This window comes from Schistocerca americana, chromosome X, assembly GCF_021461395.2.
Source record: "Schistocerca americana isolate TAMUIC-IGC-003095 chromosome X, iqSchAmer2.1, whole genome shotgun sequence".
NCBI lineage: Eukaryota > Metazoa > Arthropoda > Insecta > Orthoptera > Acrididae > Schistocerca > Schistocerca americana.
This window is the reverse complement of record NC_060130.1, coordinates 519,285,270-519,301,958: the sequence shown is the minus strand read 5'-3', so window position 1 is coordinate 519,301,958 and position 16,689 is coordinate 519,285,270. Positions and strand designations below refer to the sequence as shown.

The 16,689-nt window shown below is 39.7% G+C and overlaps 1 protein-coding gene across 3 annotated transcripts in view; it reads left to right on the top strand.

The window, feature by feature from the left end:
- LOC124556481 (transcriptional adapter 1-like) overlaps positions 1 to 15,375 on the top strand; it is a 174,692-nt gene extending 159,317 nt beyond the window's left edge. For all 3 annotated transcript variants that reach the window (XM_047130437.1, XM_047130435.1, XM_047130436.1), the window contains one exon: positions 13,338 to 15,375. In XM_047130437.1, the coding sequence (XP_046986393.1) occupies positions 13,338 to 13,514 (177 nt within the window). In that variant the 3' untranslated portion in view covers positions 13,515 to 15,375. The remainder of the gene's footprint in view (positions 1 to 13,337) is intronic.
- Positions 15,376 to 16,689: the final 1,314 nt, after the last annotated feature.

Genomic DNA, 16,689 nt, shown 5'->3' with positions numbered 1-16,689 from the left:
GTCAGCCAGTTTGCCGTGGCATACGGAGCTCCATCGCAGTCTTTAACACTGGTAGCATGCCGCGACAGCGTGGACGTGAGCCGTATGTGCAGTTGACGGACTTTGAGCGAGGGCGTATAGTGGGCATGCGGGAGGCCGGGTGGACGTACCGCCGAATTGCTCAACACGTGGGGCGTGAGGTCTCCACAGTACATCGATGTTGTCGCCAGTGGTCGGCGGAACGTGCACGTGCCCGTCGACCTGGGACCGGACCGCAGCGGCGCACAGATGCACGCCAAGACCGTAGGATCCTACGCAGTGCCGTAGGGGACCGCACCGCCACTTCCCAGCAAATTAGGGACACTGTTGCTCCTGGGGTATCGGCGAGGACCATTCGCAACCGTCTCCATGAAGCTGGGCTACGGTCCCGCACACCGTTAGGCCGTCTTCCGCTCACGCCCCAACATCGTGCAGCCCGCCTCCAGTGGTGTCGCGACAGGCGTGAATGGAGGGACGAATGGAGACGTGTCGTCTTCAGCGATGAGAGTCGCTTCTGCCTTGGTGCCAATGATGGTCGTATGCGTGTTTGGCGCCGTGCAGGTGAGCGCCACAATCAGGACTGCATACGACCGAGGCACACAGGGCCAACACCCGGCATCATGGTGTGGGGAGCGATCTCCTACACTGGCCGTACACCACTGGTGATCGTCGAGGGGACACTGAATAGTGCACGGTACATCCAAACCGTCATCGAACCCATCGTTCTACCATTCCTAGACCGGCAAGGGAACTTGCTGTTCCAACAGGACAGTGCACGTCCGCATGTATCCCGTGCCACCCAACGTGCTCTAGAAGGTGTAAGTCAACTACCCTGGCCAGCAAGATCTCCGGATCTGTCCCCCATTGAGCATGTTTGGGACTGGATGAAGCGTCGTCTCACGCGGTCTGCACGTCCAGCACGAACGCTGGTCCAACTGAGGCGCCAGGTGGAAATGACATGGCAAGCCGTTCCACAGGACTACATCCAGCATCTCTACGATCGTCTCCATGGGAGAATAGCAGCCTGCATTGCTGCGAAAGGTGGATATACACTGTACTAGTGCCGACATTGTGCATGCTCTGTTGCCTGTGTCTATGTGCCTGTGGTTCTGTCAGTGTGATCATGTGATGTATCTGACCCCAGGAATGTGTCAATAAAGTTTCCCCTTCCTGGGACAATGAATTCATGGTGTTCTTATTTCAATTTCCAGGAGTGTATTATCACTGTTTAGCACTGACTATTGGTAATGTCCTAGTAGTAGTATGATCCCCAATTACAACGTGATTTTGGGGCAGAGTTTCAAAACATTAGAATCAATAGGAGAATACTGGTGATTTTTTTTAGTCAACCACTTATCACCTTTCAAGAAAAGCAGTGTACTAAGTTTTATTTTATTTGCCTGTTAATTTAATGTTGTGATTCTGTGTATCTTAAAACTAAGGGAGTCAAAATTTTTCAGTGTTTCTTGTATTTCTACATTTAATACAGGAAATAATAGGAATTAAAAAATGAAAATCAATTCTCTCAGAAAGCGGTTATTTTTAGCAGTTGTAGTAGTCCAATTAAACTGGCATTGCAAAAACTGATAGAACCAAAAGCCAGTTGTTTCAGCAATAGTCGCCATTGCATCCACCTAATGTTAGGCACAGGACTCTGGCCAAAACTGAAAGTGAACAGCAGCAAAATCCTAAACTCAGAATGAAATATGTATCACGAGGGCAGGCTAGGTGCCAGTGGTGGTGGCTTATTTACTGCTGTAAATAATTCTTATTGTAACTAGTGAAGTTATTACAGATCCTGAATATGAAGTAGTTAGGCTGAAGTTAAGCATCAAAAGTGACCAAACATGGTTATCAGATGCTTTTACAGACTACCTACATCAGGAGCACTTCAGAGACAACTTGGAGAATATCGTGAGTAAGTTTCAGGATCATGCAAGTGTACCAAGTGGTTATAATTAACTGTCAAGCAGGTGCACCTATGTATAAAGTGCACCAACCACAAATAACAATATATTGTACCATTCCAAGTTTGTTTTTCAGTTGCAAGCCCATATCTATACCTTCAATATTGCTTCAGTTAACACTGTGATAAAATGTGTTGTCAGAGAGTGGTAGTAATATAAAATAAACAGCAAGCAAGGTGAGAAAAAATTTACGATTCATGCAAGAAAATGACCCATACTATGAGCTGTCAGCATAATCCCACATTGAGGCAATTGTCTAAGAGATAAGTAGCAACCAAATAAGCAGTTAGCTGGGATCTGATCTGATTCAGTTGCGCTCTTTAATGCCCCGAGTGGGTCATTACTCTGGGGTAACACTTGTTCATGACAACAAAGTGATGTGTAATTAAACTAAGATTAAACTGTGATATTGCTCATACATGTTTATGTTGGTGACATAAGGACAGCTATTCCTGACACGTGTACGAAGTATGCCATGTACCCACTTGTGTTACTAAAAATGGCACACCCACTCGAGGGTTAAACTGACAGTGTTCCGAGTGCTGCAGTGCGGGCTATATACATTGCAGGATACTGAAATATAGTAGGTATGTTCATCGATCAGTGCGCTCACAAAGCGTGCTGAAAAAAATAATAGCTCCACTTTCTGCCACCAGATGAAAATATGGCACTATAAGCAATCAGAATGTGAAATGTTTCCTGTTTTGATGTCAATATGCTGTTTATCACTTTCCAATGCATGTTGATTTCTTTTGTGAACTGACTGTTGGTGTAAAGGGTCAAGAAGGTTGAAGTATTCCATATAAAACACTATGTGTATTGAGAGAAGAAAGATCATGCACTGCAGTTAAAGTTGTTTTATTAGAACGATATCAGTAGCAGCACTGTAGGAGCATCACCGACAGAAACAGCTGCGAAGAGGCCCCATGTCAATAAATGGGCTAAAGAATATAATAAAGAAATTTGAAGAAAGAAGTGATTAGGTATTGCAGCAGGGAGAGGGAGGCAGCCCATTCCCATGGCAGTTGTTGATTAAGTGGCTGCAGTTATAGCCGACCGTACAGTACATGCCTGAGACTCTGCAGCCAGTGCTCAGGCTGTGTTGTGGGAATTGTCTCTCCCCTAGTGAACAGCCCATTTTATTCTGGTATCCCTACAAGATTCAGAATGTGGCCCAACTAAAGCCCTAAGATAGGCTACAATGCCCTTTGTTTTTTGACATGCATGGAAATGGATGAGACGTGACCAGGGAACATTCTTTGGATGGATGAGGCACATTTTACTCTACACGATGCAGTGGACACACAGAACTGTCACCTAAGGGGCTCTACTCCACTACATGCTGTGCTGCAACATTCAATACAGTCAGCTTGTGTGACTGTAGTGTGGTTTCACAAGCTCCTCCATTCTCGGTCCGCTTTTCTTTGAGGAGATGACACCTCTCGAGCCTTTTAGGTGTACTGTGACATCTGCATGTTATAAGGACCTCCTTGTGCAGTATGTGATTCCAGCTTTTTAAAAACACAGGCAGTGTCTACACCACCATTTGCAGACAAGATGAAGTGACCACCACATGTCACTTCCTAGATAAAAGATTTGCTTTGAGGAACCTTCTGTAATGACCACATTATTTCTAGGCAATTTCAAGATATGTGTATTTCCAAATCCTCTAACCCAAATCCATGTGACTTATGGTTGTGGGAATATCTGAAAGACTGTGTCTATTGGACTCTTCCTGGTCTGAAGGCTACCATACCATGACACATCTCTCCGATTGCACCGGATATGGTGCTAGCAACTGTTGACTGTCCATGTAACAGATGCAATGTGTTGCTGGTTCAGAAGACCATATTGAACACATGTTGTAACTTATGATCATGTCCTAATAAACATGCCAGAACCACCGTTACTGTGCTTGATTGTTCCTCCACTTTTCTTGCACCCACTTCACATTCTGACTGCTTACAGTTCCATATCGTCACCTGCTGGCAGAAAGTGGAACTGTTATTTTTTTCGGCCTACTCCACAGGTGCATTGATTAATGAACACACCTACAATGATTCATTGTTCAGTGATGTGTACAGCCCACATTGCAGTACTCAGAACACCGTCAGTTTAATTATAACCACCTGGTAATATAGGGGATATCAACTTGCAAGCTGTAGAATGGGAGAGTCATGTAATTAAAACTAGTGCCTGGGGAAGGGAGTAGTGTGAGATTGTCCAACAATTACTTTGTGCAGATAATTAAGGACCTGACACATTAAACATAGTATTTAGCAGGCACAGACTTTTCAAATTGGTTAATTTCTAGGAGGCTGTAATAGTATCAGTGACTATGAGTGTTACAAGGAATATTTTTTAAAAAAGGTAGGAAAATATCTTTGGATAGCAAGAGTGGTAGGAGACAAATTGCAGAATATCTAAGTAGCCAACATCAAATACTCAGGTCTGAGGACAAAAATGTGGAGTGCAAATGGATAAAACTCAAAAGTATTTCACTACTTGCCTCAAATAAGCACGTGCCAGACAAGGCTGGGTGGGACAGAAAAGACCCATGGTTTAATAGTCATGTGAGAAAGTTGCTTCAAAAGCAGATAGAGAGCTTCATCACGGATCTAAGTAATATCAAAGTATAGTAGAGGAAAGAAAGCTGAATAAAGGCAAAATGATTGTACGTGGAAAGCAGTGTGAGAAGCTTTAAGTGATCTGTCTAAAAGTCCTAAGAAGTTTTGGGTTTATGCAAAGTCTGTAATCAGGTCAAAATCATGCGTTCAGTTGCTCAGTGACCATACTGGCACCAAGTAGGTGATGACAGAGAGAAGGCAAAAATACCCAATTTGTTCTTCCGAAATTGTTGCACCTCAGATCATCATGATGTGGTTCCTCCTACTTTCAATCATCCTTGGCACATATTGAAATACGTAATCATGGAATAGATGTTGTTGTTGTGGTGGTCTTCAGTCCTGAGACTGGTTTGATGCAGCTCTCCATGCTACTCTATCCTGTGCAACACAATAGGTAGCAGGCTAAAACTTAACAACAGTGAGAAGACAGCTGGACCAGATGAGAGGTTTTATTATGATAATAGGAGAGAACCTGCTTCCCATTGAGCTGTAGTTTTATCATAAGTTGCTGAAACAAATGGTACCTAGTGCTTGGAAAAAAGCACAGCTCTTTCCCAGTTTCAAGAAGGGTCATCAGTCAGAGGCACAAACTTATAGGCCTATATAAGTGATGTCAATCTCTTGGAACTATGAAACATGTTCTATGCTCACACATTATGAAATTTCTGGGGAACAAAAATCTCCTCTTTAAACCCAATTGGAATTCCATAAACAGAAAGGAGGTAATTTAGAGAACGACATCTGAAGCTGACTGCTGATAGATTCAACTGCCACCAACAAACATCACACCTAAGGACCATGAAGATAAGATACGAGAAATTAAGGCTCATACGGAGGCGTACAGATAGCTGTTTTTCCCTCACTCTATTTGCGAGTGGAACAGGAGGAGAAATGGCAAATAGTGGTATAGTTTACCCTCCGCCATCCACCATAGGGTGGCTTGCGTAGTATCTGTTTGGATGTAGATGTAATTCTTTCCATGTCTATGGTATACTCAAGCAAAGCCACGTGGGCCCCTGGGTCTTTCTAAAAGCAGAGCACCTCAGGGGACTCAGCCATCATTGGCTGGGTATGGGTATAGCAAACCTGGGTTTCCTTAGCTAGGGACTGGAGAGTGCCTCCAATCCCCTGTAACCATAAGCTCTGCGTATGCTTCAGTGACACCATGCGCTGTGGTGGACAGTGGAACTTTGGGTTGTGTCGTGGGAACAGGAGGATCGTATAGGTCTCCTTTTTTTTTTTTTTTTTTTTGAAGTGGGACCCTTGTTGCCCCAGCTGCTCATGGAACGTCCATGAAGCCTGTGTACAATTCAAACACCGTCAGTGGTTCGGGTGGTACATTGGACCTTGTGTCGCTAGGCTACCTGAGATATCTGTCAATATCATAGGAAGTGCTAATAGTAACATGTCACACCCTGTGATAGATAATGTTTTTATTGTAAGTAAATGTGGGAAAATTTGATGCATTGCTACATAAATAAAATTATATAATGACTTTCAGGGCAACTTAAATCTATCAAGAGGCTGTGTAATGGTACACTCCTGGTTAAGGTGACAAAAGCAATGTATTAAATCCCAAACCATATGGAGAGTATGCCATCAAACTAAGTTGAATACTGTGTTAAATTGCTGTGAGTCGTAACCTGTCAGCATATCATAGAAATTAATGCCAAAGAACTGCAACAGGAATGGGAAAGTGAAGGTGTCAGGTCAGGAATTTTATGAAAACAGTAAATGTTGAGCTCAAGAAGCTACCATCTTTTATTCTCATGTTCAGTTACCAAAACTGCCTGTGAGTACAGTGTACTTTATTGATCTTAAAGCTAGGCTCTACATACCCACCCCTATGCACTGCTTGGAGTGTCAACACTTCAGTCACACCATTGTGGTTAGCAAGGGTCAGGCTGCATGTGGATGACATGGTTCATCTGCCCATGAAGCACTGTGCCAACAAGACTATCAGATTTGGAGAAGAAAATCTAGGAAATAAAGGTTACCCTATGCATTTCATATCCTGAGGTGAAAAGGGTATTTAAGAACACACAACCACCTACTTTTATGAAACCATTTGCTTCAGCACTGAAGTAACCTGTACCAGAGACAAGTTTCAGCACACAGAAATTGAGAGCTGAACAGAGCACAACAGCCTGGAACTGTAAATGTAGCAACCTGCACCACTTGTTAAACGAACAAGTTTTCCTACAACTGAAAAAATGGTGGAACCAGACCATACTGCCAGGAAGAATGACACACCCTCATGACAAGCAAAAGCCCTTAAAAATATTTTTATTAAAACAACCAACGGAAAATCCAGGATGGAATGTAACAATATTATGAGAAGGAAAGTTGCTACTCAGCATGTAGCAGAGATGCTGAGTGGCAGATAGACACAACAAAATGCCGGTAACAAATAAGCTTTCGGCCAACAAGGCCTTTGTCAACAATAGATGACACACACACACACACACACACACACACACACACACACACACACTCTCTCTCTCTCTCTCTCTCTCTCTCTCTCTCTCTCTCTCTCTCTCTCTCATGCAGATGCAACTCACACACACAACTGTGGTCTCTGGCAGCTGAAGCCACACTCAGTCGTGTGTGTTTGTCTCTGTCGTCTATTTTTGACAAAGGCCATGTTGGCCGGAAACTTATTTGCTAGTCTTTTTGTTGTGCCTATCTGTGACTCAGCATCTCCACTATATGGTGAGTAGCAACTTTCCTTTTCATAATATTGTTTCTGTTAAAACAGTCTTAACACTGTCCCCAAAATCTGAGCTGGAAACAAAAAAGATCAGGTCCAAAACTGTCAGAACATGCGACCTTGGTCCTGTCTGACGGATCAGATAATGACCATATTATTGATGGTATGGATGTCAATGTCTGTCTGAGCGAACTGGCATGCCCTAAAGTAACCCTTCTCCCCATCCACCCCCCTCTGCTGCAGACTCCCCACCATGGAGGAATGACAGCAGGAAAGACAGACGAAAACCTCACTGCCAAGGTGACTTCCATACTACAGTGGAACATGAATAGATTTGAAACATGTGGAGGAACTAAAATTTCTAGTACAGGGAAGATCCCTGTTTTGTCTTTTTTCCTGTGTTTGTGTATGCATCAAACTATCTTACAACCTTGTGCTAAGGGGCTGGACCCTCCACCAAAAGGTTGGCCTGAATGGGGAAGGGGCCAAAGAAAAGATAGCTGTGTTTGTAAACAGCACATACCATTCCTCTGCTGTATCTCAGGTTACTGACGTGCAAGCAGTAGCAGTTTAAATTCATATCAGTCAAAGGATCACTGTATGCTGTCTATATGTCCACCACAAGAACAACTTGTTTATGGGAGTCTTAAAGATCTTATAGACATACCCCTTGCTATTTCTCCTACTGGGACACTTCAGTGCGTATAATGTGTTATGCGGCTCATCCTCTGTCTGCCCCAGGGATCAAATTATAGAGAGTTTGTCCCATCTGCCACAATGAATTAAAACCTTCTAGAAAACTTTCCTCTGATACTGTTTACAAGTGTTGCAGCAATCTGTATTATATTCAGTCATGACTGGGTATAATATTGTGTGCCTCAGACAGTGCTGAATCCAACTCCCATACAGAGAAGCGAGCAGTTATACAACTCAGACTTGTTGGACCTGAAGTCAAACCCATCACTCTCCATGGTCACATTGTCATGGACAAACAAACAACTAAAAAAGTGTGCCGTCCACTAACTGCAATCGGTCACATATAGAAGCGAAACTGAAGCAGGAGTATCTCCAAAAGCTACATGGAAATATTGCCCAGACTATGACAGATCATTTTGTTATGTTACTGCCACTAACAGCCAGGATCTAGCATTCACCATGACAATGTGACCATGGAGAGTGATGGGTTTGACTTCAGGTCCAACAAGTCTGAGTTGTATAACTGCTCGCTTCTCTGTATGGGAGTTGGAGTCAGCACTGTCTGAGGCACACAATATTATACCCAGTCATGACTGAATATAATACAGATTGCTGCAACACTTGTAAACAGTATCAGAGGAAAGTTTTCTAGAAGGTTTTAATTCATTGTGGCAGATGGGACAATTTCCCAGCATTCACATTGTACAAGCATTTACCCTGCAGGGGCCGAAAGAGAACACAAAACAACTAACAAAGTGTGCCAACCCTGAGAATGTGATGCTAATTTTTTTATGCATAATCAGCATACAGGTTTCACTTGATGCAATGCATGCTACATTACATTAATACTTGTTCCATAGATCATGAATACATTTTATAATGATGTGGAGCATGTTAGTTTAATGTAAGTTTTCTTTACGAAATTTCTTTAGAGTTACTACTTTATATCTGTTGAGTAGGAGTCGACATTCAGAAATTCTTTTAATTTTTTTAAAAGTATTGGTTGGCAATCTGTCAGGCTTTTAATGCTATTTGGTAGATGACCAAAGATTTTTGTGGCAGCCTAATTCCCCCCTTTCTGTGCTAAAGTCAGATTTAACCCAGAATAGTGAAGATCATCCTCTCTTCTAGAGTTATAGCTATGCACTTCACTATTGTTTTTGAACTGGGTGGTTTATTAATAACAAATTTTGTAAGTGAATATATGTATTGCATGGGTACTTTGAATATCCTGAGCTCCTTAAATAAATATCTGCAAGATAATCTTGGGTGGGCTCAAGCTATTATTCTGATTACACACTTTTGTGCAATGAATACTTTTTTTCGTAATGATGGATTACCACAAAATATGATGTAATATGAAAACAGTGAATGAAAATAGGCATAGTAGGCTAGTTTACTGTTATGTTTATCACCAAAATTTGCAGTAACCCTAATAGGATAAGTAGCTGATCCTAATCATTTCAGCAGATTATCAATATGTTGCTTTCAATTCAATGTCTCATCAGTGTGCACACCCAGAAATTTTAAATATTCTGCTTTAGTGACAGACTTCTGTTCAAAGTCTATATTTATCAATGGTGTGTGTCATTTACTGTACAGAATTGTATGTACTGTGTTTTCTCAAAATTTGGTGAGAGTCCATTTGCAGAGAACCACTTAAAAATTTAATTTTCTGAAAGACATTATTTACAATTTCCTCAGATGATTTTTGTCTTTTGGTTGTGATTATTATAGTTGTGTTGTTGTTGTTGTTGTTGTTGTGGTCTTCAGTCCTGAGACTGGTTTGATGCAGCTCTCCGTGCTACTCTATCCTGTGCAAGCTTCTTCATCTCCCAGTACCTACTACAACCTACATCCTTCTGAATCTGCTTAGTGTATTACTCTCTTGGTCTCCCTCTACGATTTTTACCCTCCACGCTGCCCTCCAATACTAAATTGGTGATCCCTTGACACCTCAGAACATGTCCTACCAACCGATCCCTTCTTCTGGTCAAGTTGTGCCACAAACTTCTCTTCTCCCCAATCCTATTCAATACTTCCTCATTAGTTATGTGATCTACCCATCTAATCTTCAACATTCTTCTGTAGCACTACATTTCAAAAGCTTCTATTCTCTTCTTGTCCAAACTATTTATCGTCCATGTTTCACTTCCATACATGGCTACACTCCATACAAATACTTTCAGAAATGACTTCCTGACATTTAAATTTATACTCGATGTTAACAAATTTCTCCCCTTCAGAAACGCTTTCCTTGCCATTGCCAGTCTACATTTTATATTCTCTCTACTTCGACCGTCATCAGTTATTTTGCTCCCCAAATAGCAAAACTCCTTTAGTACTTTAAGTGTCTCATTTCCTAATCTAATTCCCTCAGCATCACCTGACTTAATTCGACTACATTCCATTATCCTCGTTTTGCTTTTGTTGATGTTCATCTTATGTCCTCCTTTCAAGACACTGTCCATTCCATTCACCTGCTCTTCCAAGTCCTTTGCTGTCTCTGACAGAATTACAATGTCATCGGCGAACATCAAAGTTTTTATTTCTTCTCCATGGATTTTAATACCTACTCCGAATTTTTCTTTTGTTTCCTTTACTGCTTGCTCAATATACAGATTGAATAACTTCGGGGAGAGGCTACAACCCTGTCTTACTCCCTTCCCAACCACTGCTTCCCTTTCATGTCCCTTGACTCTTATAACTGCCATCTGGTTTCTGTACAAATTGTAAATAGTCTTTCGCTTCCTGTATTTTACCCATGCCACCTGTAGAATTTGAAAGAGAGTATTCCAGTCAACATTGTCAAAAGCTTTCTCTAAGTCTGCAAATGCTAGAAATGTAGGTTTGCCTTATAGTTGTATCATCAGCAAAAAGAACTAGCTTTGCAACTTCATGAACATAGAGTGGCAAGCAACATATATTAAGAACAATAAGGGACCCAAGACTGAACCCTGCGGGACCCCATTCTAGATACCTCCCCAGTTAGAGGACTTTGCTGATTTTTGCAGACTATATGTACTATTAAATTCAGCCTTCTGCATTCTCCCAGTTAAATGAATTAAACCATTTGTGTAATGTCCCACTCATACCACAATACTTCAGCTTATCTAGAATAATTTCTCGGTTCACTCTGTCAAAAGGCTTTGAGAGATCACAAAATATCTGATTGGGGGGATGTTCGGGTATTCAGAGCATTTAACATTTGATCAGTGAAAGCATACATATCATTTTCTGTTGATAAGCCTTTCTGAAAGCCAAATTGATATTTTGTTAGTACTTTATTTTTACAAATACGTGATGCTTCTCTTGAATACATTACTTTTGCAAGAATTTTGGATAAAGCTGTCAGAAGTAATATTGGACATCAGACCTATTATGCAGTGGTTGAACAATAGCATATTTCAGTCTATCTGGAAAAAATTACGTGTTTCAGTGAGCTACTACATATGTGGCTGAGAAACATGCTTATCTGTTGGAAGCAACCTTGTAGTACTCTGTTGGAAATGCCATCAATTCCGTGCTAGATTTTACTTTTGAGTGAATTTATTATTTTCGTAATTACAGTAGGAGAGGTTAGTTGAGTCAGACTCCATTTGTACTGCCTCTTCCATATGCTGCATTGCATTTTATAATGAATATCTGGATCCTACTTTCTCTGTGACACTTTACCTGGGTCCTATTTTCTCTGCAACACTGAAAAAAAGATTATTAAAAATGTTTTCTGCTTCTGACAGTTTGTTAACAAACTTTTCATTGAGTTTGACAGAAATACAGTCTTCCTGTGCTCTCAGTTGCCCTGTTTCCCCTTCTAACAATATTCCAAATTGTTTTAGTTTTATTATCAGAGATGCTAATCTCAAATGCATGTACTTCTGGAGTTTTTAATAACTTTTTATAATATGGTGCAGTAGTTTTTATAGTGTTTTGCTGTTTCTGGACCATTACTCATCCTAACAATAAGATACATTTTCCTTTTCTGTTTACAAGATACTTTTATCCCTTTAGCAAGCCATGGCTTTTTAGATGGTGTCTTACAATTATGTTTCACTGTTTTGTTAGAGAAACAGTTTTCAAATATACCCACAAAGGTATCATAAAATATGTTAAATTTTTGGTTAGCATCAGGTTCCCTGTACGCCTCATCCCAGTAAAATTGCTACAAGCTTTCCCTAAAATTTGCAGTTGTTAAATTGGTAATTGAACGCACTATTTTAGAGGACTGTTTAGCATTACTGTATGGAGCTATGTCATATACTGTAACTAGCTGTGCATAATGCTTAGATAGCGTACTTAACAGGAAAAGTATTTATTTGATTAAATTTGTCTTGGTCCATAAAAACATTATCTGTCAGTGTGCTGCTTTCCTGTAGTATCTGAATAGAAAAATCAATAACTGACATCAAATTGAAAGAATCAAATAATACTTCAAGGTCAAGCTTTCTATCAGTCTCTTTCATCAAATTTACATTGAAATTGTCAAAAACAATAATTTGCTTCCCTCTGTCTGACAGATAGCACAACAAAGAATCCAAGTTTCAAAAATAGCTGAAAATTTCCCAATGGGGACCTATACAAAGCTACCATTATAAAAGTACCATTATTTAGTTTTAAGCTCACACGCGTATGCTTCTGTATGTTCCTCAACACAAAATTTTTTAGTTTCTAAATTTCCCACATTATGACAAATTTTAACATACATGACAAGTCCTCCTGTCTCCATAGTGTCTCTACTTACATGTGCTGAAATTTTATATACACCTACATTTATCTTTTCCATATATGTGACTATTTGATGTTCAGCCACAGTGCTGTAGCCACAATGCAAGATTATAATATTCAGATAGGATTATTTTGCTTGGTGATTTGTGCTGTTTTCGACAAAACAAGCAAAGTGGCATTAGGAAAAGAAAAATAGTTTTCTGAATTTTTATCCAAACATGAAACTCTTACCACTGAGTTATAACATTTTTGATATCATTGAAACTGTAGAAGTGGTTTACTTATTAACGGAATACTTAAAATTTGTAAAAGCTGTACCAAATGTCACCACTAAAAGACCAGAGTGTAGTCTCAGTGTGCATCACAAGTTTTCAGATTCTATCAACTATATACTAAAATTAGTAATTTTGTATCAACCATACAGCAATGTGCAGGGTACAATAACAGTTTACTTTAGTCTTTCTAATTGCATTTGTATATTCTCTCTGTATTAGGTTGTGTGTTGTAGACATAAACAAGTACTATACGTTTATAGATGTTTTGATTACCGTAGTTGTTTTTGTTTCAATTTGATAGATTAGTTTTACTTTACAGGTGCATCGAAATGTGATTCCATCTGCAAGTGTAATGTCTCTTCTGGAGGAGAGAATTTTTGATCGCCTAATTCACCGGACTCATGAGGAGATGAGGGCTAAGCGTGTTCTTGATAACTCAATGTTTCTTTCAACTGATCACCATAATTCCACATTTAAATCAAACAATGAAATGTGAGTGAAAAGGTTCAATAGTACAAATTAAATCAATTTCACAGGTGTGCATATCCACATTTCTGCAGAAAACATAATAACAGAATGTTACATTGCTTGTAAAAATTCAAGAAAACCAATCATATTTAAGAACATTTGCAGCATATTGCTATAAGTAAAGTGTGAATATTCAGTTTTGTAAATTACAATTATCTGACTGCTCCTGTTGTGAAATAATAGGTACTTTCACATATTGAAATCGTGGAGATTGAAATCGTGGAGCTAAGCGAATGAAGATTTTGAAAGAAGGGAATATGATTTGGTGTGAAGAGTGAAAGAAGAGAAGGAAGAAGTGACAAACATGTGACAGCCTGTTCCAGTTAATTTTTCAAAAAATGGGAACTGGAGAGGGAAGTTTATAGGATTGTAATTAGGACATTTACTCTTGAAGTTGGTGAAAAGAAAGACACAGAATCGTGAACTGCAGAGATCAATTTTGTACCTGGTATACCTCTCAGCATGAAGAATGAAATGTCATATCTTTACCCTCTAAGTTGGTAGTTCCCATGCTTGCACCTAGCCTATTGGTGATAGTTTACATGATCAGGTGGCACAGGAGTGCAGCATTTTATTTAAATTATTTCTTCAGTGGGAATCGTGTGTTGAACAGTGATGAAATATCCAGGAATTCTTAACAGTAGACCCTTACTACATTCAAGACACACATGATTACTTGAAATAAACTTTGTTTGATAGTCTTTGAAGTAATCTTCAAAATAAAGCCCACTATCTGCAGTATGTGCCCATTACTTTCCAGTAGTTCTATTATGAGACATAGCCTCAGATTTTTCTTTGCATCTTCCTTTGCCTTTTCAGTGCTCTGATAAACAATAAATGCACTGTACACTTCAACATTAATGGCCTTCTCAATATTTTCATTACCACTTTACATATATATATATATATATTTCTTTTCACGAGGAAAGTTTGTGGTTCCTGGTTTCTTCCTACTTCCTCACTTCCCGATGAAGGTCTTCATGGTGCATCAGCACTAACATACCTACACTTAACTAATGAAGTAATGATGCCCATTGTCTACAGATGGCAGAAGAACGCAGTTTAACATGAGAAACTGCAACTGGTGAGAATGTGGTCTTATTACCACAAGTGCAGAAGCTCAGAGAGCACCAGTGATTAACTCAGTTTCCTGGCTAGAGAGGTTAACTCATATAATAAACACTTAAGAAAAAACTTATTTGAAGGAATACTAAGCAAGCATTAGGTGTAAGAACAATAATAAATTTTTAAGTTCTATTGACGAGCTATAAACTCAGAACTCTGGTTGTATATACAGTAGAGTGTAGATTAAAATCTCCAGAGCAGCACTTAGAACACTATAGAGGGCTCCTATTTCACAGACAGATAAGTTTTAGTCTGATTGATGATGCTGCAGGCAGATAAGTTTCTGCACCAAGTCACTGTAGTTTGCCATTAAACTTGTAGTATGATTTGTGCAGCATGTATGCAGTAGGTGATAAATCTTCCAAATACCCGGATCTTAGTAAAAACAATGTTCACAGATCAGTGTGTTGCATAAATAATTACACCATGAATATACAGTTTATTATGTAATGCAGCATCAGTATATTTAAATGAATAAAATGTATCATTGTGAGGTATATATTGATAGCATTCCATGTAAGGTTTCAGATTATGCTCAGAATTGTGGAAATGGCACAAATAAAAAATGAAGTACAAATGCAAAAAAATGTTATGAGAGAACAATAATTTATTAAGTAAGCATAATTTAGAAGGGACTGTATGTTGTAAGAGACTGTAATAACGATAAGATGATGGCATTCAATGAAGTGCACTATGCCACAGGTTGGAAATGGGAACCAAGGAGACGACTATGGTGTCGCAGCTGCTTTATGTTGGTTAAGGTGGTGGTAGTTGCAATGTTTACTATTTCAGTAGTGAAATACTTAAGAATTAACACAAAGCAATAAATTTGTTATGTAGCTATGTGAATGTGTATATGAGTACATGACCATTGTTCTTTGTAATATCTGAAGTGATATGAATGGGGTAGGTCATGTAAAAACAATTATAGACTGTTAAACTAATTATAGATTAAATATACAAAATTATGCTATATAACTGAAATTAATAATTGTTATTATTAATCATGAAACTCAGTATGCAAATGTAAGATATTACTGGTTTTTTCCCTACAAATATAGATATTGAGTAGTATTTTCCCTCACTTCATATAAGAAGGTGAATGAGAGCAGTTTTATTGCACAGAAATGATAGAGCCCAGAGTATGTTTGATGTGTCGACAGAAGTGCCGACACAGTGTGGTTTGAGGAGACCGAAATGCACGCTATAAGCTCACGCCGGATGGCGTGAGGTCTGAAACCGGATGGCGTGAGGTCTGAAACAGGATACGTAATGAATGCTATAAAGAAAAGTACGTAGCTTCTGGAATACTTAACTTTAATTCGTAATTGTAGAACATCGCTCTTGATGATACATGTTATAACCACAATATATATAGCAAAGGATTATGGCGCCTTGCTAGGTCGTAGCCATTAACTTAGCTGAAGGCTATTCTAACTATCTTCTCTGCAAATAAACGAGGCTTTGTCAGTGTTGCATCGCTAGCTAAGTCGTCCGTACAACTGGGGCGAGTGCTAGTACGTCTCTCTAGACCTGCCGTGTGGTGGCGCTCGGTCTGCGATCACTGACAGTGGCGACACGCGGGTCCGACATGTACTAATGGACCGCGGCCGATTTAAAGCTACCACCTAGCAAGTGTGGTGTCTGGCGGTGACACCACAATTTTTGGTTGCTTGATTTATACACGAGAGGGAACCAAACAGCAAGGTCATCATCAAGTGGCAGCAAGATGGAAACACAGGTAAACCAGGAACCCCTGAATAAAGTTTGGAGGAAAAGAGTCTTTTAAGGTTTACAACATAGGAGAAGTTGGCGAAAACACTGTATGGGTATAGACTTACTAGAGAAGTGTAAGAGGGGAAGATAGCAATTTCAAGCCCTTCTACATTTTTCCATCTGCTGTTGCTTGGCACATAAATTTTCTCTGTCCATAGTATCTGTATTTTCAGTTTTATTTCATGGTTCTTAGCCATCTTGCAAGCCTCAAAAGAGCTCTGCTGCAAGGAAATCATATGTAA